This window comes from Palaemon carinicauda, chromosome 16 (assembly GCF_036898095.1).
Source record: "Palaemon carinicauda isolate YSFRI2023 chromosome 16, ASM3689809v2, whole genome shotgun sequence".
In the NCBI taxonomy this organism is placed as follows: Eukaryota; Metazoa; Arthropoda; class Malacostraca; order Decapoda; family Palaemonidae; genus Palaemon; species Palaemon carinicauda.
The window spans coordinates 21,457,441-21,482,091 of NC_090740.1; the positions used below are offsets into that span (position 1 = coordinate 21,457,441).

At 46.0% G+C, this 24,651-nt stretch overlaps 1 protein-coding gene across 4 annotated transcripts in view; it reads left to right on the forward strand.

Annotated features, from left to right (window-relative positions):
• Positions 1 to 24,651, forward strand: part of LOC137655693 (synaptic vesicle glycoprotein 2B-like) — a 132,862-nt gene that overhangs the window by 5,037 nt on the left and 103,174 nt on the right. The window contains exons 1-2 of one of the 4 annotated variants that reach the window (XM_068389663.1): positions 2,048 to 2,439; positions 3,927 to 4,026. The exons of 2 other annotated variants lie outside the window; for them this stretch is intronic. In XM_068389663.1, the coding sequence (XP_068245764.1) occupies positions 3,975 to 4,026 (52 nt within the window). In that variant the 5' untranslated portion in view covers positions 2,048 to 2,439; positions 3,927 to 3,974. Of the gene's footprint in view, positions 1 to 2,047; positions 2,440 to 3,926; positions 4,027 to 24,651 lie in introns of those variants that run through there. One more of the 4 variants, XM_068389662.1, reaches the window with a different exon arrangement.

The window sequence follows — 24,651 nt, forward strand, 5'->3', positions numbered from 1 at the left end:
GCCCATTGATAATATTTCTAATTCATCCCATTCATTTGGTATATCTATTCTCTCTTTAATTTCACTTTTAATTTCTCTCACGCTATTCTTCATTTATTTACCGTTTTTTTACATCATTTCATTTCCCATTAATTGTCTGTCTCTTGTATTCTTATTTCTTAAAAGATAGTATTATTGCATCTACTTCTTGTTGAATTGCCTTCATTACTTCATCTTTTTTTTTCTAGTTCACTTTTTTTTCCATCAGCCACTTGAATTCCAATTCATTATTCTTTTTCCAGCTTATCTCTCCACTTTTGTATTACCCATTTCCAACGTAAACAGGATTGTATATCAAAATTAAAATTCTTTTTATTCAATATCCTCAGTATTTCTACGGTAACTCCATTTTTTTTATTTCTGATGGCAGTAATCGTACACGTCTTATACATATACCTATTTATCTATCTATCTATCTATATACATACATACATACATACTTACATACACACACACACACACACACACACACACACACACACACACACACATATATATATATATATATATATATATATATATATATATATATATATATATATATATATATATATATATATATATATATATATATATATATATATATATATCAGAATGCTGCTCCACCTTTTATTTGTACTTCATCCGCTGTTTGCATTATCTTTTAATATATATCTTTCTATCAGGTTTTTTTCTTTTAGCGTTATAGGGTCGTTTATTTCCTTAATTAATTTCCTTCAATCTCATCTTCTTTACTTTCCTTTTCGTCTTCATTAACGTTCGAATTCTTTTCATTATTTCGTTGATTTTTTTAGCGACTTTCTTACTGAATATTTTCCTTAATCATATTAACCGTGTGGCATTATTTTATCATTCTAATTTATCTTCCCCCTACCTTTGATGATTTTCAGTAGCCCGGCAACTTCATTCTCATTCTTAAACATTTTCAAGACCAGAATTCTGCTCTTCTTATCTATTGTTTGCCAGTCTATTTCAATTGTCATGACACTATGCTCTGTGCATGCAATCTTATCTGTTATTCTGTAGGGTGTTATTATTTTCTCTACATCTATGTGGACATTATTAACTCCTTCCTTATCCTCTATTCCAGTTATTTCAGTCTGGTATTGTTGATTTTACGTTTCCTCTATTTTTTTCTTTAATATTGAGAATCCTTAAATTCACATTTTATTCTAGTTGTAATGAAACTTCTGTCTTATTTCCCACGATTTGCTTTCCTGTTTTATTATTAGAATATCCCATTATTAGTAATTTTTCTCGAATCTTATCTGCCTTCTCGATTTCTTCTTTCATTACTTTTCAAATCCTCGTCCTTTCCTTTCTTGGTCTTGTTAACCTCTTGTGGACCACACAATAAATCTAATCTAATCTCGATGCGACCTTTGTCTATCTTTATCCGGAGTGCTTCATGTTTTATATTCTCTCTATTCACTTCAACTGCTATATTTTCAAGTTTTTCTTTAACTCGTATCAATATTTTCTGTCTGCCTTCGTTTCTGTTATTCTCATAATTTTATATCTCTTTCATTTTTTTTCTTCTTTTCCTAAATGTGTTTTAGTCAGAGAAATTATTGTGAGCTAGTAGTTGTGTTTACTATCTCCTCCATAGATCTTAATTTTTATTTAACCGTTCTTACATTTATGAAATAAATTTTTCACTTTTCATATATTTTTCAATTTTTATGGTACGTGTTACCTTCGTTCTTTTTTTAAATCCTCCTTTCAGGCTGAGGTATTGGGCAATTTGCCTTTTCATCCCATATACTGGATGGGAGAAGAATAATGTAAACAAAGAAATTGATGTATGCTTTATAAAAACTGAAAAGTACATGTAAACTTTGCCGACAATTAGATGTTAATTTCCTTTATTTTTCTATTAAATATAATCTGATGAACTTCAAATCATAGATACTTTTTTTTTTAATCTTTTGATACCTTCTTATTATGTTACCTTCCAAACTTAGAACTTACAATTTGACGTCAACTGATGACGTCTTATATGTTAAGTACAATACAAGGTTGTTCTGTTGACATGGCAGTCTTCAAAGTGTCATCGCTGTGGACAATAAACACAACATTGAAATGTCCTACAAAATGAAAATCCAGTTTTATATGAAGATTTTTTCTATTAATTGTCATGGAAGAACTGGATGAGTATTTTGGATTACAAAACCCTCTCATATAGGTTCTTCACTAGTTGATTAAAACCTTGACAAACTAGACTTGTTGTGTAATCATAAGTTTACGGGTGAATCTAGTTTATTTTATTTACGAAACCGGTTGTTGTTATCTTACAGTCTATTATATCCTAGCTTATGCCATCCGGTCATCTACACATTTTGATGGAGGATAACATGATCATGGAGAGAAGAAACTTGCTTAATAGCGAATATGAAGATGGTGAGACTTTTCTATTTTTTTTTCTTTGTAGTACTTTACTTTGGATGGATGTCAAAATTTCGGTAATTTTGTATATTATTCCATGGTAATGTAACCTAGGAAAAAAAACTACTGTTTCTTACAGAAAAAATTACGATCTCTACAAAAATGACACTCGTTTCCGTCGCAAATGAATAGTTTCAGAAATATATATACATCTATATCCTACGATAATGGGGGACCCCCAGTGGGAACTCGGGGTTTTGGGTGGGGAAAACATACTGGGGAAACGATATATAATTGTTTTCCTATAGTAAATAACGTGAATTAAGCGAATTTGATGTTCATTTCAATCGGAATCAAACAGATCAACCTATTCGGATAACTTTAAGATGAACGGTGTCACTTCTCTTACGAACGAACGATAACATTAGCAACGTTACCAATAATACACAGTGTTACCAACGTTGACGTATGGTACACAGAGTTACCAACGGCACGTTGACATTACTAAAGATAGTAATGATAGATATTTCCATATATTAAATAATTTCTCCATATAAGTTTTACTCAATATATAAAATGTACAAAAAGGGCACAGAACCTAACAAACCCACCTAACCTAGCCTAGTAGTATGACAGGTCACAAAATAACATTTGATCTACATCGGACGTTGGCAGCGCTGGTTACTGTATTTTTTCATGACACAATCTTTGCAACGGCGCCTCCAAAGTTTATTCAGATATACTGTTTTGTATTTTCCTCCAGTTATTATAATTTCAAGAAGGTAATGTTTAGAGAAGAAAAGGCTTTTTTTACGTTTATATATCGATTCCCCAGTATGTTTTCCCCACCCAAAACCCCGAGTTCCCACTGGGGGTCCCCCATTATTGGAGGATATAGATGTATATTTATTACTGAAACTATTAATTTGCGACGGGAACGAGTGTCATTTTCGAAGAGAGCGTAATTTTTTCTATAAGAAACAGTAGTTTTTTTCCTAGGTTACATTACCATGGAATAATATACAATGAAACCAAAATTTCTACTTTTGATAGAACAAAAACTATTTGAAAAATAAGGAACCTTTGTATGTCAGCGGCCAGTTCGACACGCATTGATTAAAAATGGACATCAGCTAACCTAAACTTTCCTGAGAATCTGTTATACAGTAAAACTTTACCAACTTTTCCCCTAAACTAACATACAAGCCATGCACTTACTTACTTACCTAAAGGGGGGCTAACGCCCCCTGCGACCCCCCTTACACTTCCGTATTCTAAGTTAGACACAATAATACATACAGGTGGCTCCTATTATACATATACCTCAAAACAAATACATGGCATGAATATAGGTGCGAATGCTATTCTTTTGCACAGTTGTAAACTTTATTGCTTGTCAATTCAATATTATTTATAATTAAGTTGTTTATCTTGGTCTGAAATACTATCGTGTGAAGCAAGTTTCACGAATTAAGATATATGATTTAGTGTTGCTTTGCCAGGATTGAAGCTGATTGAGATGCTAACACTTAATCTTATAAGCTAAGGATATGCCAGTCTACGGGGCCTTTTGGTCGCAGGGGAGCGTAGTCCCCCAAATAGGTAAGGATACAGATCCTAGGTGGGGAACCTTGTATTAAGTGGTGTTCTTGTGATTGGTTTCCCATTTGAATTCTGGGTTTTGGTTAATATATGATGCTTTAATTACTAGCGAAACTGGAATTTGCTATATGAAATGGACAAGTGCAGGTTAGTTTGGCATTTTTCTTTATGTTTTTATGGGGCAGAGGCATAATAACACATATTTGTCGATTAAAATTTGAAGTCTATTTCTCACTTTAATAGTATTGTTTGCATTTGGGAGACTGCTAGTGAGTTATTGCGCTTGAATTTGCTTTTGCCAGCTGTTCTGTTTTTTTGTATGATGCATCATTACTTTGCTTTTTTAACCAGATACAAGCTTCCAAATATTTATGCACATGTTCCTGGATGTTGTTCTACGACAGCCATTGTTTTTCCACTCTCCCCTTAGTTTCAGTTTTACCACCATCACATAAAGATATCTCGAGGAGGGAAGTAAAATCTATTTCAGAATTTAATGTAATTTCATCTATGTCAGTGTATAGCTATTGTTGCTCATGTGAAAGTAAAAAATATCTCGAAATAAGGATCCACGAGGCGTACGAGTGCAGCTCAACATTTATCGCTTGCCAGAACATAGGAGCAGTGATGTAATGTTAATTTTGTGAGCATAGCGAGCTACGGTCGAACAAAAAACATTAGAAGGGATTCATAAATGATAAGGGTACTTTGATTTTCAGCCACTTACATGAGCCATATATTTTTTCCAATTGGTTATCTTGTGTTTATTTTGCATTTCTGACAATTATTATTGATGCAAATCACTTGTTTATCGGCATTTCCCCTCCCAAAATACTCTGGTTTCCCACTGGGGTCATCCATAATTGTCTTTACATAAGGGGGTCCAGAAACTAATAAACAGGTGGTTTGCCCCAATGATCATGGTCAGAAATGCACAAAACACAAAATAGCAAGTAGGAGTAATATATAGTTCATGTATTTGGCTAGAAATAAAAGTACTGTATCATATATTTATTGGGTTTTCAGGCATAAATTTTGATATTTTACACCCAGTCTGTCCCAACGACTACAAAGGCTCCCGAATGCCCTTTTTCTGACTGTCGTTTCAATCCTATTTTTTCAATATTTAACTTAGCCGGTGATTATATAGCTGCAACTCTGTTGCTCGACAGACAACTCTACGGTATAAACTCGCCAGCGATCGCTACACGGGTTGCGGGTGTGCCCAACAGCGCCATCTGTCGCCCAGATACCCAGCTCTCAATGTAAACAGAGACTCAATTTTCTCTCTGTCGAGGTGTCGACAAGACGTACTTACTCGCTGTTGCTAAACTGGAGTTTTTTCACATCTAATTGGTGAAGTACTTTATTCTAGTTTTGAGCTTTCGCTGTGCAGGGTTTCTCTTCACACAAATCCTTGAACTCTTTTTGATAACGGATTCTTTGTTGATGACTTTTTGATAGTTTTTTGAATTCCCCTTTGACCAATTCAAAATGGCTGACCCTTCACAAGTCCCCAAATTTAGGAAGTGCAATGCTAGGGACTGTTCAAGGCGTCTTCCGAAGGCCTCTATCGACCCTCACACTGTTTGTTCCAATTGTCGGGATAAAACCTGTCAATTGGAAGATCGGTGTGAGGAGTGCGTTGGCCTTTCGGAATTCGATTTTATCGAATTCCAAAAGTATACACGTAGGCTAGAGAGAGATAGAGTTAGGAGAAGTTCTTCTCGTTCTGTTGATATATCCTCTCCTCATGCCCCACAACCTATTCCTTCCCCTGTAGTGGTTGCTCCTAACCCCCCTCCTGGCACTCAGGAACCATCGATGGCTGATATGATGCGTGCCATCCAGGCTCTGGGTGAGAGAGTTGAGTCCCTTGCTAGTGACCGTAATCAGCTCATGGCGGATGTGAAGGAGCTTAAGTGCAAAAGTGCAGTGGGAAATGCTAAAGTGCCAAGTGTTAGTGTTGTGGATAGTGTTGCGCTTGAGGGTTCGTCTGTTCGTGCCTGTCGTCCTCCTAGTCCGGGACCTCTTGCAAGCTCCCAAGTCCAGGGGAGAAGCAATGTCGTACGACAAATGGGTTCGAGAGGCTTTAATCAGCGAACAGACGTTCCCTCCGTGGTATCGGGCGTATCTAACCAAGATCGCTCCTACCCAACTAAGACGAGAGAGCCCATTTATACCTCGTCTTCGGAAGGTGTTTCTCGCAAGAAACCCTGGACCAAGGTCTCACGACCGTTAAAACGCAAGTCGGTCCCTTCAGCGCAAGTCCAACGGCCCGGTTGTAGCCACTGGGTCAGTTCGGACTCGCTGCCGTTATCCGATGACTGCTCACCGCCTAAGAGAGGCAAAGCGGTACCGCTTCAGACAGTAACACCGTCTGTCGCCGCACCTGCTCCCGTAGACCCTAAGTGGTCTCTACTGCAAGACATGCAGTCAAAACTGACGTCTCTAATGCAGGACTTTCGTGCGGAGAAGGTTGCCGCCGCACCAGTTGGTGCAGTACCTAGCCAACAACCTTCCACACGATCGGTTGTGCGTCCTGTGGACGCTGAGGTAACCTTCTCACGCACACCAGTTGAGAGAGTTCCTTCACCCATGCGTTCCAGTGTGATCTGCCAGCCGCATGTTGACGTTCAGCGACGCACGGAGGTTGCCGTTGACGTTCAGGAGGTTCAGCAACCGTCAGATTGGCTTTGTTTTGACGCGGTGCGTCAACCTCCGCAACCCAGTGTGGTTTCCACTGCGCACCCACATCAGTCCAGACAGTCTGGAGTAGACGCTGTGCGTCCCCGCGCTGCCATGGTTGTTGCCAGCTCACAGACTGGGTAGCAGTTCCATGATGTTGCGTCCGGCTCAGTCACGCATGCACCTGTGCTACCGGACTCAGCGAACCAGCCGTTACCTACTCCGTTGCCGTTTCCTCATCAGTTATCGGATGAGGGACTTTCTGATGATGATGTTGCTGCACACATAGATGAACCACGATCGGATTTGGACGAACCTAAGCCTACCCAACCCTCTTTGGACTTTAGGAAAGTTTTGGCCATTTTCAAAGAGCTGTTTCCGGACCAGTTTGTTTCTGTAGCTCCTCGTTCTCCGCCGTCAGAGTTTGTGTTAGGCATGCCGTCTACCACTCCTGCCTTTACTAGACTCGTCCTCGCACGCTCGTCCAAGAGAGCTTTGCGGGTGATAGGAGAATGGTTGCAGTCCAAGAAGAGTTTAGGGAAGACAGCCTTTGCGTTTTCCCCTGCTAGACTCTCTTCTAGATCGAGCGTCTGGTATGCCACGGGAGAAGTTCTCGGCTTGGGAGTTCCTGCCTCTGCCCAGGGCGACTTCTCAAGTCTTGTAGACTCTCCCCGCCGCCTTGCCATGAGACGCTCAAAGATATGTTGGTCATCTTCGGACCTGGACCACCTTTTGAAAGGTATCTTTAGGGCCTTCGAAGTTTTTAACTTCTTAGACTGGTGTCTAGGAGCCCTAAGCAGGAAGATCTTTCCAACAGAGAAAGAGACTTCATTGCTCATTATGTCCTGCATGGACAAGGCCGTACGTGATGGGTCTAATGAGCTTGCTGCATCTTTTGTGTCCGGAGTCCTTAAAAAGCGTGAAAACCTATGCTCATTCCTTTCAGCTGGAGTTACACCGTGCCAGAGGTCCGAGCTTCTTTTTGCTCCTCTTTCAAAGTGCCTTTTTCCAGAAGACCTGATTAAGGAAATAGCCGCTTCATTGATACAGAAGGACACTCACGACCTTGTTGCGTCCTCCGCTCGCAAAGCTCCCCCTTTGCCTACCTTGTCAGCTAGACCAAGGATGGACACTCCAGCGTCCCGTTTTATTCCGCCCTTTCGTGGCAGAGCCTCCAGCAGAGGAGGTGCTCGTGCCGAAGGGAATCGAGGAAGGAAGAAAGGATCCAAGTCCTTTAAGGGCAGAGTCTGACTGCCCGCATCTTCAGACAGCAGTGGGAGCCAGACTCAAGAACTTCTGGCAGACCTGGGAAAAGAGAGGCGCAGATGCACAATCTGTGAAGTTGCTCAGAGAGGGGTACAAGATCCCTTTTGTACGGAAACCCCCTCTAGCAACGTCTCCTATCTCTCTCTCTCCCAGGTACAGAGAGGAAGAAAAGAGACAAGCCTTGAAACAGGAAGTGTCTCTTTTACTAGAGAAGGGAGCGGTGGTCAAAGTCTCGGACCTTCAAACTCCGGGATTCTACAACCGACTCTTCTTGGTGCCAAAGAAGACAGGAGGGTGGAGGCCGGTGCTAGACGTCAGTGCTCTGAATGTCTTTGTCACAAAGCAGACGTTCTCCATGGAGACCACAAAGTCAGTCTTAGCAGCGGTCAGAAAGGAAGACTGGATGGTCTCGTTAGACCTAAGAGACGCCTACTTCCACGTCCCCATCCACCCGGACTCCCAACCTTTTCTGAGATTCGTTTTCGAAAAGGTTGTCTACCAGTTTCAAGCCCTGTGCTTTGGCCTAAGCACAGCTCCTCTTGTGTTTACGAGGCTGATGAGGAATGTAGCCAAATTCCTTCATTTATCGGACATCCGAGCCTCCCTCTATTTGGACGACTGGCTTCTCAGAGCTTCTTCCAGTCGTCGCTGTCTGAAGGATCTAAAGTGGACTCTAGATCTGACCAAGGAATTGGGTCTCCTTGTCAATATGGAAAAGTCACAACTGGTCCCATCCCAAACTATTGTGTATTTAGGGATGGAGATTCACAGTCTAGCTTTTCGGGCTTTTCCGTCGGCCCCCAGAATAAGCCAAGCCCAGTTATGCATCCAGAAAATGCTGAAGAAGGAAAAATGTTCAGTCAGGAAGTGGATGAGTCTGGTAGGGACGCTATCATCCCTGGAACAATTTGTGTCATTAGGAAGACTACACCTCCGTCCTCTTCAATACCATCTGGCATTTCACTGGAAAAAGGACAAGACGCTAGAAGCGGTCTCGATCCCCATTTCCGAGAAGATGAAGTCTTGCCTGACTTGGTGGAAGGACAGTATCAACCTAAGAGAGGGTCTTCCCCTGGCTGTTCAGACTCCCAACCACGTTCTCTTCTCGGACGCATCGGACGTAGGCTGGGGCGCGACATTAGACGGTTGGGAATGTTCGGGACTGTGGAACTCGAGTCAAAGAATAATGCATATCAACTGCAAGGAGCTACTGGCAGTACATCTGGCCTTGAAAAGCTTCAGGTCTCTCCTTCGAGGCAAAGTGGTGGAAGTGAACTCGGACAACACCACTGCCTTGGCGTACATCTCCAAACAAGGAGGGACCCACTCACTGACGTTGTACGAGATCGCAAGGGACCTGCTCATCTGGTCAAAAGGTCAAAACATATCACTAGTAACGAGGTTCATCCAAGGCAACTTGAATGTCATGGCAGATTGTCTCAGTCGGAAGGGGCAAGTAATTCCAACGGAATGGACCCTCCACAAGGATGTATGCAAGAGACTTTGGGCCACTTGGGGCCAACCAACCATAGATCTCTTTGCAACCTCGATGACCAAGAGGCTCCCAATATATTGCTCACCAATCCCGGACCCAGCAGCAATACATATAGATGCTTTTCTCCTAGATTGGTCGCATCTAGATCTATACGCGTTCCCACCGTTCAAAATTGTCAACAAGGTACTGCAGAAGTTCGCCTCTCACGAAGGGACAAGATTGACGCTAGTTGCTCCCCTCTGGCCCGCGAGAGAATGGTTCACCGAGGTACTTCGATGGCTAGTAGACGTTCCCAGAAGTCTTCCTCTAAGGGTGGACCTTCTACGTCAGCCACACGTAAAGAAGGTACACCAAAGCCTCCACGCTCTTCGTCTGACTGCCTTCAGACTATCGAAAGACTCTCAAGAGCTAGAGGCTTTTCGAAGGAGGCAGCCAGTGCGATTGCTAGAGCAAGGAGAACATCCACCCTTAGAGTCTACCAATCGAACTGGGAAGTCTTCCGAAACTGGTGCAAGTCAGTATCTGTATCCTCAACCAGTACCTCTGTAGCTCAAATAGCTGACTTTCTCTTATACCTGAGAAAAGAACGATCACTTTCAGCTCCCACTATCAAGGGCTACAGAAGCATGTTGGCATCGGTCTTCCGGCATAGAGGCTTAGATCTTTCCAACAATAAAGATCTACAGGACCTCCTTAAGTCTTTTGAGACCACGAAGGAGCGTCGTTTGGTTACACCTGGTTGGAATTTAGACGTGGTACTAAGATTCCTCATGTTAGACAGGTTTGAGCCTCTACAATCAGCCTCCCTGAAAGATCTCACCTTAAAGACACTTTTCCTGGTATGCTTAGCCACAGCTAAAAGAGTCAGTGAGATTCACGCCTTCAGCAAGAACATCGGATTTTCGTCAGAAAAAGCTACATGTTCGCTACAACTTGGTTTTCTAGCCAAAAATGAGCTGCCTTCTCGACCTTGGCCAAAATCGTTCGATATCCCCAGCTTATCGAATATGGTAGGCAATGAACTAGAAAGAGTCTTATGCCCTGTGAGAGCTCTTAAGTTCTATTTAAAATGAACTAAACCTTTACGAGGTCAATCTGAAGCTTTATGGTGTTCAGTTAAGAAACCATCTTTGCCTATGTCAAAGAATGCTTTATCCTACTTTATCAGACTGTTAATACGAGAAGCTCATTCCCATCTGAGTGAGGAAGACCAAGCATTACTGAAGGTGAGGACACACGAAGTTAGAGCTGTCGCAACTTCCGTGGCCTTTAAGCAAAATAGATCTCTGCGAAGTATAATGGACGCAACCTATTGGAGAAGCAAGTCAGTGTTTGCGTCTTTTTATCTAAAGGATGTCCAGTCTCTTTACGAGGACTGCTACACACTGGGACCATTCGTAGCAGCGAGTGCAGTAGTGGGTGAGGGCTCAACCACTACAATTCCCTAATTCCATACCCTTTTAATCTTTCTCTTGAAATGTTTTTATTGTTGTTTTTTGGGTTGTCCGGAAGGCTAAGAAGCCTTTCGCATCCTGGTTGATTTGGCGGGTGGTCAAAGTCATTTCTTGAGAGCGCCTAGATTAGGGGTTTTGATGAGGTCCTGTTGTATGGGTTGCAACCCTTGATACTTCAGATCCTAGGGGTCAATCAGCATCCTAAGAGGATCGCGAGTCTCCGTAATGAAGACGTACTTAAAAGGCAGAGTAATTGTTCAAGTCGACTTCCTTACCAGGTACCTATTTATTTTGTTTTTGTTATTTTGATAACTTCTAAAATGAAATAAAAACTCTTAGCTCATAAAAGTGTAAACATATATTGCTAGTCTCTACCCACCCCCCTGGGTGTGAATCAGCTATATAATCACCGGCTAAGTTAAATATTGAAAAATTTTATTTTGATTATAAAATAAATTTTTGAATATACTTACCCGGTGATTATAAATTAAATGACCCTCCCTTCCTCCCCAATAGAGACGCAGTGGGACGAGGAGAAAATTGAGTCTCTGTTTACATTGAGAGCTGGGTATCTGGGCGACAGATGGCGCTGTTGGGCACACCCGCAACCTGTGTAGCGATCGCTGGCGAGTTTTTACCGTAGAGTTGTCTGTCGAGCAACAGAGTTGCAGCTATATAATCACCGGGTAAGTATATTCAAAAATTTATTTTATAATCAAAATAACATTTTATACCACTTCTGCCCCTCTGCTTTAGTGGTAAAAAAGTCAATGGCATGTATCCTAGCCTAAGGTAAGCTACTCCCAACTAAACTGATGAAGATTGCTGTGTTCTTACCAGGAAAGACATCCTCTGCAGCTTCCCAACCCTTCATTTACATAGCAGTATATCAGAACGCAATGAATCCTAGGCTCTGTTCATCATTCTCTGCAAATATTGTGGTTAGTTCATTAAATGACAGATGCATCTGCTAACCATGTTACGCGGAGGTAACAAGCTTGTCGCAGGAGTTTTAGCCCCCTCAGTAATGATATACCTTTGTAGGTAAGGTGGTGTGCTTTAGGGTAGTTCAAATTATAGGCCATGAAGTTGAACCCTAACAAAACTCAAAGTATGACTGTAAGTAGGTTTAGGACTGTGGCTCCTCAAAATCCCTATTTTTCAATATTAATCTTACCCGATGATCATGTAGCGGTCAACTCTGTTGCCCGACAGAAATCTAAGGTCGGGATACGCCAGCGATCGCTATACAGGTGGGGGTGTACACAACAGCGCCATCTGTCGAGTAGGTACTCAGGTACTTCTTGTCAACAAGAACTCAATTTTTCCTCTGTCGTGCCACCGGCAAGACCTACTTGGATACGCTGTTGTTTCTGGAGTTGTTTTTCACGATTTTGGTGATGTATTCGCTCTAGATTTTAGCCTTCGCTATTCAGGAACCTTTATCATTAGCTTATCAAGCTTTTTGATTAAATTTGGATTAATTGTTAACGAACTTTGCTAGATTTTGGAATTCCCCCTTGACTATTTCTACAATTCAAGATGTCTGACCATTCTCAAGTCCCTAAGTACAGGCAGTGTAGCGTTAGGGCTTGTTCTAGGCGTCTTCCGAAGGCCTCCATAGATCCTCACACCGTTTGTTCCAATTGTAGGGGTAAATCCTGTCAATTGGAAGATCGATGTGAGGAATGCGCTGGGCTTTCGGAATTCGATTTCAACGAATTCCTTAAAAATGCACGTAGGCTAGAGAAGGATAGGATCAGGAGGAGTTCTTCTCGCTCTTTTGATTTTTCCTCTCCCCATGCCCCTCAACCTATTCCTTCCCCTGTAGTGGTGACTCCCGACCCTGCTACTAGTGCTCAACCCTCCATGGCGGACATGATGCGTGCCATTCAGGCTCTTGGTGACAGAGTGGAGTCATTAGCTAATGACCGGAATCAACTTTTGGCAGATGTCAAAGAGTTGAAAGCGCAAAGTGCAGTGGGAAGTGTAGTGAGTGCAAGTGAAGTGAAAAGTGTCAGTGTCAGTGTTGCGCATGAGGGTACATCTGTTCGTGCCAGTCGTCCTCCCAGTCCGGGACCTCTTGCAAGCTCCCAAGCCCAGGGGAGAAGCAATGTCGAAGGACCAAAGAGTTCGGCAGGCCTTGATCAGCGTACGGATGTACCCTCAGTGGTTGCGGACGTATCTGTCAGAGATCGTCCCATCCACAAACAGACGAATGAGCCCTATCATTCCTCGTCTGTGGAAGAAGTTTCGAGGAAGAAACGTTGGACCAAGGTCTCACGACCTCTCAAGCGTAAGGTCCCTTCCGAGCGAGTCCAACGGCCCAGGTGTAGCCACTGGGTCAGTTCGGACTCGCCGCAGTCTTCCGAAGACTGCACACCTCCCAAGAGAGGTAGAGTGGTTCCGCAGCAGGCAACTACTCCGTCTGTTGCCGCACCAACCACGGTAGATCCTAAGTGGTCCATGCTGCAGACTATGCAGTCTCAGCTTGCTTCCTTTATGCAGGAGTATCGTGCTGAGAAGGTTGACACTGCACCAGTTAACCTACAACCTGCCACGGTTGTGCGCTCAGCAGATACTGCGGCTGCCTGCTCCCACACTCCACCTGTGAGAGCTCCACCACCGATGCGCAGTCGACCCTGCCAGACGCATGTTCATGCTGCACCCTCCGTTGACATGCGTGAGCTACCGCATCAGCAGTGGGAAGGTGCTGTCGAGCTGCCGTGTTTTGACACAATGCGGCATGCTCCGCAACCCATGCGGCATGCTCCGCAACCCACGGCAGTCCCTCCTACGCACCAGCACTCTGCTTTTGTTGTTGCCAGCTCGCAGACTGACCAGCAGCGGCATGATGTTGGATCCGCAGCAGCTACGCATGCACCCGTGCTGCCGGATTCAGCCGTTCAGCTTTCTGCTCCACCTTTGCCACTTCCTCCTCAGCTTTCGGATGATGGAGTATCTGATGACGAAGCTGCGCATTTGGACGATCCGCACTCCGACTTAGAAGAACCCAAGTCTACGCCTCCCTCCTTAGACTTTCGGAAAGTCCTTGCCTTGTTCAGGGACTTGTATCCGGAACAGTTTGTGTCTGCAACCCCTCGCTCTCCTCCCTCCGAGTTTGCTCTGGGCATGCAGTCAGCAGCTCCTGCCTTCACCAAACTTGTACTCGCCCGCTCATCCAAGAGAGCTTTGAGGGTTATGGGAGAGTGGTTGCAGTCCAAGAAGCAGCTGGGAAAGACTGCTTTCATCTTTCCGCCTACCAAGCTTGCTTCCAAATCTAGCGTCTGGTATGCCACGGGAGAGGAACCCGGCTTGGGAGTTCCTGCCTCTGCCCAGGGCGACTTCTCAAGTCTGGTTGACTCTCCCCGCAGGCTGGCTATGAGACGATCTAAGATTTGCTGGTCCTTTTCTGACATGGATCATCTGTTGAAGGGAGTCTTTTGTGCTTTTGAGATCTTCAACTTCCTCGATTGGTGTTTGGGAGCGTTAAGCAGAAAGACTTCCCCTTCGGATAAGGACTCTGCCATGCTTATCATGTCTAGCATGGACAAAGCCATTCGGGATGGGTCTGGTGAGCTTGCGGCTTCGTACGTGTCGGGAGTGCTTAAGAAGAGAGAACATCTTTGCTCCTTCTTGTCGGCTGGGATCACTCCTTGCCAGAAGTCGGAGTTGTTGTTTGCTCCGCTCTCCAAGTGTCTCTTTACGGAAGAGCTGATCAAGGGGATGGCTGCCTCGTTGATCCAGAAGGATACCCATGACCTGGTGGTGTCCTCCGCACGTAAGGCTAAAGCTTTACCTTCCGTGCCTAGACCTAGGATGGACACACCAGCGTCTAGGTTCATCCCGCCCTTTCGTGGCAGAACCTCCAGCAGAGGAGGTACCCGTGCCGACAGTCACCGTGGCAAATCGAAGAAGGGTTCCAAGTCCTCAAAAGGCAGAATCTGACTGCCTACCTCTCCAGACAGCAGTGGGAGCCAGGCTCAAGAACTTCTGGCAAGCTTGGGAGAGCAGAGGTGCAGACGCTCAGTCTGTGAAGTTGCTAAGGGAGGGGTACAGGATTCCGTTCTGCCACAGTCCCCCTCTAGCAACGTCTCCCATCAACCTCTCTCCCAACTACAAGGAGAAGGACAAGAGGCTAGCGTTGCAACAAGAGGTGTCGCTCTTGCTACAAAAGGGAGCGGTAGTCATAGTCCGGAACCATCAATCCCCGGGCTTCTACAACCGTCTCTTCCTGGTAGCGAAGAAGACAGGAGGTTGGAGACCGGTGCTGGACGTCAGTGCTCTCAATGCTTTTGTCACCAAGCAGACGTTCACAATGGAGACGACGAAGTCGGTCCTAGCAGCGGTCAGGAAGGAAGACTGGATGGTCTCGTTAGACCTGAAAGACGCGTACTTTCATGTCCCCGTCCATCCAGACTCCCAACCTTTCCTAAGGTTCGTCTTTGGAAGGGTCGTGTACCAGTTCCAAGCCCTGTGCTTTGGCCTAAGCACGGCACCTCTTGTGTTTACCAAACTGATGAGGAATATTGCCAAATTCCTTCACTTGGCAGACATCAGAGCCTCCCTCTATTTGGACGACTGGCTTTTAAGAGCTCCGTCAAGTCGTCGCTGTCTGGAGAATCTCAGATGGACTATGGATCTGACCAAGGAATTGGGTCTCCTGGTCAATATAGAGAAGTCCCAACTCGTCCCATCCCAAACCATTGTCTATCTAGGTATGGAGATTCAGAGTCGAGCTTTTCGGGCTTTTCCGTCGGCCCCAAGGATCAGTCAAGCCCTAGAATGCATCCAGAGCATGCTGAGAAGGAACCGATGTTCAGTCAGGCAGTGGATGAGTCTAACAGGGACACTTTCATCGCTGGCCCAGTTCATCGAGTTAGGGAGACTCCACCTCCGCCCCCTTCAGTATCATCTAGCTGCTCACTGGAGAAAGGACATGACGCTAGAGGCGGTCTCAGTGCCTATTTCCAAAGAGATGAGGTCTACACTGACGTGGTGGAAGAACAGCATTCTTCTCAAGGAAGGTCTACCATTGGCTGTTCAGACCCCCGACCACCGTCTCTTCTCGGACGCATCGGACACGGGCTGGGGTGCGACACTGGACGGACAGGAATGCTCGGGCACGTGGAATCAGGAGCAAAGAACACTTCACATCAACTGCAAGGAGCTTTTGGCAGTTCATCTGGCCTTGATAAACTTCAAGTCCCTCCATCTAAGCAAGGTGGTGGAGGTGAACTCCGACAACACCACAGCATTGGCGTACATCTCCAAGCAAGGAGGGACTCATTCGAGGAAGTTGTTCGAGATCGCAAGGGACCTCCTCATTTGGTCAAAAGATCGAAAGATTTCGCTGGTAACGAGGTTCATTCAGGGCGACATGAATGTCATGGCAGATCGCCTCAGCCGGAAGGGTCAGGTCATCCCCACAGAGTGGACCCTTCACAAGAATGTTTGCAGCAGACTATGGGCCCTGTGGGGTCAGCCCACCATAGATCTATTCGCTACCTCGATGACCAAGAGGCTCCCGATGTATTGTTCTCCGATTCCAGACCCAGCAGCAGTTCACGTGGATGCCTTTCTTCTGGATTGGTCCCATCTAGACCTGTATGCGTTCCCTCCGTTCAAGATTGTCAACAGGGTACTACAGAAGTTCGCCTCTCACGAAGGGACACGGTTGACGTTGGTTGCTCCCCTCTGGCCCGCGAGAGAATGGTTCACCGAGGTACTGCAATGGCTAGTGGACGTTCCCAGGACTCTTCCTCTAAGAGTGGACCTTCTGCGTCAGCCGCACGTAAAGAAGGTACACCCAAGCCTCCACGCTCTTCGTCTGACTGCCTTCAGACTATCGAAAGACTCTCAAGAGCTAGAGGCTTTTCGAAGGAGGCAGCCAGAGCGATTGCCAGAGCAAGGAGGACATCCACTCTCAAAGTCTATCAGTCAAAATGGGAAGTCTTCCGAAGCTGGTGCAAGGCGAATGCAGTTTCCTCAACCAGTACCTCTGTAACGCAGATAGCTGACTTCCTTTTACATCTAAGGAATGTAAGATCCCTATCAGCTCCTACGATCAAAGGTTACAGAAGCATGTTGGCAGCGGTCTTCCGCCACAGAGGCTTAGATCTTTCCACCAACAAAGATCTACAGGACCTCCTTAAGTCTTTTGAGACCTCAAAGGAGCGTCGGTTGACCACACCAGGCTGGAACCTAGACGTGGTTTTAAGGTTCCTGATGTCAGCAAGGTTCGAACCGCTTCAATCAGCCTCTTTTAAGGATCTCACATTAAAGACTCTTTTCCTCGTTTGCTTAGCAACAGCTAAAAGAGTCAGTGAGATTCACGCCTTCAGCAGGAACATAGGTTTTACATCTGAAACGGCTACATGTTCCTTGCAGCTTGGTTTTTTAGCTAAAAACGAGCTTCCTTCTCGTCCTTGGCCCAAGTCGTTCGAGATCCCAAGCCTGTCCAACTTGGTGGGGAACGAACTAGAGAGAGTACTTTGCCCAGTAAGAGCTCTTAAGTACTATTTAAGACGTACAAAGCCATTACGAGGACAATCAGAAGCTTTATGGTGTTCTATCAAGAAACCTGCTTTACCGATGTCTAAGAACGCAGTTTCTTATTACATCAGGCTTTTGATTAGAGAGGCCCATTCTCATCTGAAGGAAGAAGACCTTGCTTTGCTGAAGGTAAGGACACATGAAGTTAGGGCTGTCGCTACTTCAGTGGCCTTCAAACAGAACCGTTCTCTGCAGAGTGTTATGGATGCAACCTATTGGAGAAGCAAGTCAGTGTTCGCATCATTTTACCTCAAAGATGTCCAGTCTCTTTACGAGAACTGCTACACCCTGGGACCATTCGTAGCAGCGAGTGCAGTAGTAGGTGAGGGCTCAACCACTACATTCCCATAATCCCATAACCTTTTTTAATCTTTCTCTTGAAATGCTTTTTATTGTTGTTTTTTGGGTTGTACGGAAGGCTAAGAAGCCTTCCGAATCCTGGTTGATTTGGCGGGCGGTCAAATTCTTTCTTGAGAAGCGCCTAGATTAGAGGTTGTGATGAGGTCCTTTAGTATGGGTTGCAGCCCTTCATACTTCAGCACCTAGGAGTCGCTCAGCATCCTAAGAGGATCGCTAGGCTCAGTAAGGAAGACGTACTTAAAAAGGCAGAGTAATGGTTCAAGTCGACTTCCTTACCAGGTACTTATTTATTTTATGTTTGTTATTTTGAATAACTGCTAAAATGAAATACGGGATACTTAGCTTCTAATGTTAACATGTATGCTGGTCTCCACCCACCCCCCTGGGTGTGAATCAGCTACATGATCATCGGGTAAGATTAATATTGAAAAATGTTATTTTCCTTAGTAAAATAAATTTTTGAATATACTTACCCGATGATCATGAATTTAAGGACCCTCCCTTCCTCCCCATAGAGAACCAGTGGACCGAGGAGAAAATTGAGTTCTTGTTGACAAGAAGTACCTGAGTACCTACTCGACAGATGGCGCTGTTGTGTACACCCCCACCTGTATAGCGATCGCTGGCGTATCCCGACCTTAGATTTCTGTCGGGCAACAGAGTTGACAGCTACATGATCATCGGGTAAGTATATTCAAAAATTTATTTTACTAAGGAAAATAACATTTTAGCATTGATAATGTTTCGTTAAGTCTGTATGACTTCTGAAAATTTAGGTGTGATTCTCGATAGCAAATTTATTATTGTCGAAGACATTTGGTCTGTTTCTTCTTCAATTGCAAATAAATTTGGCTTATTTAGAAAATCTTTTAAGATTTTCAGTGATCAATTTATTCTGAAGTGTTTTAATTCCTTCATTCTGCCTTGTTTCGAGTATTGTTCTCCTGTCTGGTATTCAGCTACTAAATCTCATTTTAATTTGTTGGACAGGAACTTACTGTCTAATAAATTTCTTATTCCTGTTCTAGATATTGAATAAATTTCTGGCACTCTTGTTCAATTAGTTCATTGTGCATGTTGCATAAGAGTTTTCATAATTCTTACCATACTTTGGATTAAAATCTTTCTGGACAGTTCCATCCTGTTTGTAATTGCTAGGTATGCAGTTAATTTTGATAGTCATGCCTTCTCCATCATAAGGCTCAGTACTTCACAGTACAGTATTCTAGAAGTTTTATTCCAGTGATGTGACCAAGTTGTGGAATGATCTTCCTAATCAGGAAGTTGAATTGATGGAACTTCAAAAGTTCAGACATGCAGCAAATGTTTTTATGTTGAACAGGGTGATATGTCTATTTTTACAGTTTATATATAAATGATCTACTTTATTGTTGTTATTGTTTGTAAAATATTTTACTTTCAATTGTTTATTACTTCTGTTATAGTTATTTATTTCCTTATCTCACTGTTGGAGCCCTTTGGCCTTTAGCATCCTTCTTTTCTAACTAGGGTTGTAGTTTAGCTGGTAATAATAATAATGGGGAAATACGGTTGAACTTCCTTTTTCTTATGCCTGAGCTGACGTGTGTCTGCTGATATACAAACCTTCAAAAGTTATATGGAAGAAACCACTGGAGCTGAAAAAAAAGTTGTTCCAACACGGAGTACTTACCTCAAACTACTTTCTTAGGAGTATCTGGGATCTCCTCCCATCTGACCAGAGTTTTGTGTAGTTTACCCTATTCCCGTTTTCTATGAGGGGTAACCTCAGGCGGAGGGATACGCGCCCTGAGGCTAACCCCGGGTCAGAGAGCATACTAGCTCAGGTCTCAACCTCCAGTAAGTTCTCTGGTCGCGTCGGGATATCATCTCGACGCTCTCCTTAACCCAGTGCGACCCTTTGTGTCCCTGACTTCCCTTTGTGTCTCACGCGGTCCCCACGTGGTACCTTTGTGCTTTAGCTTATTCTTTCCCTCTGCGTTCCTGTGTCTCGTGGTGCGTTACTAGTGTGTGATGGAGCATCCCCACCGTTGTCCTGGGCCTATGGCCGGTAAATCGTGTGGTGCTTTCCTGTTGAAACCTGAAGTAGATCCGCACTCCTTGTGTTCGTCGTGTAGGGGCAGTGTGTGCTCCCCTACGGCCACGTGTCTGGAGTGCGTGTCCTGGAATGAGGTGCAGTGGGTGCGTTACGGCACCAAGGCGCCGAAGAGGTCACCGAAGAAGCTGAATGTCTCTTCTCTTACTTCGCCTGGCGTGTTGTCAGACCGAGCCTCCCTACCACCTTCCCCTACCCAGAGTAGGGGACAAGGTAAGTCCGTTGCGGAGAAGAGGCCTGTGGCCCTTCCCCAGAAGTCAGAGTTGTAGGATAGTGGTGTTGTGGCGTCATCCCAGGCAAGTGAGGGGCCTGAGGGAGGGTCGGGAGTGTGTGCGGGGGACGAAGCCCTGGTGCAAACAGTTTTACCCCACATGGGGTCATCTGAAGAGACGGGCCGTCTCCTCAGATGACCCCATGTGGGGTAAAACTGTTTTTACCTCACGGGGGTACTGCCGAAGACGCCCTTCAGGTCCCCGTTGAGGATGGAAGAAGACTTTGGAACCTGGTCCCCCAACGAAGAATGCCCGCGCTCCCCTCTAGCGCCTTCAGCTACACTTCCGGACGTTTTCTTGCAGCCCCCGCCTTCCATCAAGCGCCGAGTGGACCCCCCCCAACGATGCGACGCGAGTCGGGCCCGCTGGCGAGGTCCTACAGATCGTCGGTATCTTCGGCCGAAGTCCTTTCTTGCTCCTCGGAGGACGAGGCCCGTAGGAAACTTCATAGACGTTTCGAGAGGTCCCGCAGGAGACACTCCCGTTCTCGCTCCCCCTCCAGGTCCCGCCATGGGGGTAGACGGTCCCGATCCCCCAGAAGAAAATATAGGAGAAGTGGCTCCCCGGGGGAAGACTGGGTGGTCATCCCACGCAGTAAGCTCATCGAGTTGTCGGCAGTGCCGGGCTCCTCAAGTTGGCACCCTAGTACTCGTTCGCCGGAGAGATACACATCCTACAGCAGATACGACCGACGGAGGGAGTCGTCGCTTCAGGTCCCAGCGGACAGGCATAAGCCCGCAAGGGTTCCGGCTCTATCCGCCCAGTGGAGAGAGTCGCCCCCTCGGTCTGGCAGCCTCGTCCCGACCCCCAAGTTATCTTCGAATGGGCAGGATCGTGAGAACCGACTCCCCTCGTCGAGTAGACCCACGGATGCCTGGACCTCCGCGAGGAAGGATAGACCTACGTTCAGTGCCACAGCAGTTGGAGCGGATCAAGTCGCCTCCTTCCCCCCGTACGGAGGCGTCCGTCGGAGGGACCCCGCCTCAAGCAGTTGGGCGTCCTACGGAGGAGCTGAACGACCATGCAGAGGGTTCGGCAGCGGAGGTGTCAGCCTACAGGCGGATGATAGGGCTCATCAGGAGACACCATAGGTTGAACGAGCCCGAGCCTTCTCCCGAGGAGTTACGACAATCGAGTCTCAGGAGGCTAGTGGATGCCCCCGTCCAGCAGAGAACTCCCGTTAGCCAGGGACGTTAGGCTAGGTAGGGCCCACATGAATAAAATGGTGGCCAACCATGCGGAAGCCCCCAAGATCCAGAGTTCCTCCAAGCTGCTTCAAAGCCTGAAGTCGCAGAGCAAGTTCTACCTGCCGGAAGGACATCGTGCAGGTGCTTGTACGGTGGAGCCGGCAGTTGCCGTTTTAGGCCAAGGAGCAGCGGAAGAAAGGGACTCTACAGCACCAGTCTGTTTCTCTCCGTCAGAAGCGACCATGATGGAGGAGATAGCTAAGGACCTCGTAAACGTGTCTTCTTGGTTGGACTGGTGGGCTTCCACGCTAGTAGGCGTCCAGTCCTCCTACGACCTTACTATCCCAGAGAACCAGGCCTTACTGAAGGAGTTGATTAGCTCTGGAGGTAAGGCCATGAAGTTCTTGTCATACCAGTCCCTCGCACAGGCCGCCAACTGGGTTCTGCGCAGGAGAGACACAGTCCTCAATAAGCTCACCAGGCGCCTCCCCGACAGGGAAGCGAGGTCCTTGAGGAGTCTGCCCCTGTGGGACGATTCAATTTTCTCCCTGAAGGTGGCAGAAGAAACAATCGAACGGGTCAGGAAACTGAAGGACACGGGAGATTCCAGACCCCCTCCAGCGAGAAGACACACCCACAGAAGAACCACCTCCGACGTTCCCCGCCCTCCTCGGGCTTCGCCTAGCCAGCCCTGGAGAGACGTCCCTACTACGGCCTGGTTGCAGCCACCGCACCCCTCCAGTAGGGGAACAGCCCCGCCTCAGTCTTCGTTTAGGCCTTCCTACGCAGCGGCCAGAATAGGGCGGTCAGGCCGCGCCTCTAGAAGAAGATAAGGGGAGAGACCCCCTACTCCTGCCGAAGCCTCAGGTGAGGGGGATGCCTCAGACATTCTTGGCAAGCATGGAAGGATCATGGGGCAGACCCGTGGACCTTAGCAGTCTTGAAAGAGCGGTACAGGTTACCCTTCCTAGCAGACCCCCCACCCCTAATGCCAGATCAACAGGCAGAGTGGTTGGCTCCCAAAGACCCCTTGAGAAGGGCAGCCCTGCAAGAGGAAATATCTGCGATGATGGTGAAAGGGGTGGTAGAGCCAGTCAAGAATCCAGGTCCCGGGTTCTACAGCAGGCTCTTCCTTGTGGAGAAAGCCACAGGGGGGCTGGAGACCAGTCATAGACCTCTCAGCCTTCAACAAGTTTGTGCACAAGACCGACTTCAAGATGGACACCCCGAAGTCGGTCCTAGCGTCCTTGAGGGAAGGGGACTTCATGATGTCCATAGACCTCAAGGACGCATACTTCCAGATTCCAGTTCATCCCTCCAGCAGGAAATACCTGAGGGTGAAATGGGGCTCCCAGACGTTGTAGTTCAAGACCCTCTGCTTCGGGTTGTCAACGGCACCTCAGGTCTTCACGAGAGTCTTCACAACTGTCTCAGCCTGGGCACACGAACAGGGTATCCACCTGATTCGGTACCTGGACGAATGGTTGTTACTTTCAGCCTCAGGGGAAGTACTGAGGGAGCAAGGCGCGAAGCTACTGCGGTTCTGCAACGTCTTGGGTATCATCATCAACCTGGAGAAGTCCCAATTGATACCCTCCACCAGGATGACCTACCTCGGAATAGTCCTAGACCCCTGGTTGGCGAGAACCTTCCCTTCCGGGGAGAGACTAGGCAACTTAGACCATATCCTCCGTCCCTTCCTGTCGGGCCAGCCCAGGAGAGCGAAGGACTGGCAGAGACTGATAGGCCACCTAGTGTCATTGGAGAAACTGGTCCCCCAGGGGAGACTCAAACTCAGGGGTGTCCAGTGGAATCTCCAAGAGCTCTGGAACCAGAGACTCCTCTCACAAAGTGATTCCAGTTTTCCCGGAGACGAAAGGAACCCTGGAGTGGTGGTGCGTCAGATCGAACACCCTCCTGTTCACAGACGCATCCAAGGAGGGGTGGGGTGCCTATCTCCTCGGAAGATCAGCAAGAGAAAGTTGGACAGTCGAGGAGAAAACCCAACACATAAACGTTCTAGAAATGAGGGCATTGCGAAGGGCATGCCGGGAGTTTGCCCATCTACTCCGGGGGAACACAGTAGCACTGATGTGCGACAACGCCACGGTGGTGGCCTACATAAAGAAGCAGGGAGGACTAAAATCGAAGGAGTTGTGCGTCTTCATGTTGGAACTTGTGGAATGGGCCGAAGGGGAGCAGATCAGAATTTCAGCAAGGTTCATTCCAGGAAAGAGGAACGTCCTGGCCGACGGTCTCAGCAGGATGGGACAAATAGTAGGGTAATTCACATACAATGTTAAGAAACTTTTTTGTGCTATATGAGACAATCAAGTTCCAATTAAATGTTGTCATGAAAGTGGTTGATAAGTTTAGCAAAGAGTAATCTAGATGAAAGCTCTCTGCCCCTATTTAAGATGAAAGCTCATGATATAAGAGGAATAGCAATTTCCCCTATACTCGAAGAAACCCTTTAAAGGTTTCAAAGGCCTCTCATGAATGGTAGAGGCAAGGGATAGTGACAATGCCCTAGACTCTAGAGACTGACCATATAGTACAGTACTGTACAGTATATACCATACATATGATGACCAGGGTAAGCCAGACAATGGCTGCTCATGACTTAATAGGCAGACCTATAGGCTCTCCCAAACCCCATATCCTTAGCTCTCAAGGAGGGTAATCTTGGAGACGCTACGAGAAACTATTGAGTTTGAGTGGAACTCAGACCTTAGTCGGCGATTGCCTAGCAATGATATTTCCAATAGGCCACCACAACCCTGGAGAATGATGTGAGTGCAGCATAGTGGGATGCCCTGTGATGGCTGGAAGTAATTGGGTGAACACACTACAGGTTCATGATGATGGTACTAAGAATTTCATATAATCTGTCAGTGACACTGTGTAGACCGGGTTTTCCTGCTTCCACTTATTATTATTTTGAAACTGGGTAATCTTGCAGAAGAATTTGAAGGAATTAAATGTTGCAATAATCCCCCGGCTGTTGCAGTTGTTACGTTCCATCCTCCCCTCCCAAATATTCAGTATTTGCGGTATTTTTTTGAGACTTGCAAATATGATTTGTGCTGTACCAAAGGTTCCTAAGTCAATGTATGAAGACTTATCCTACATTTTTTTTTTATTCTCCCTTATATCAAGTTTGTGGGAATCATAGAAGTGCAGAGTGATGAGTATAGAAGACATTTTTACATTTACAGTACAGCATAAGTACTTTTAGATCGCTTAAAGCTCA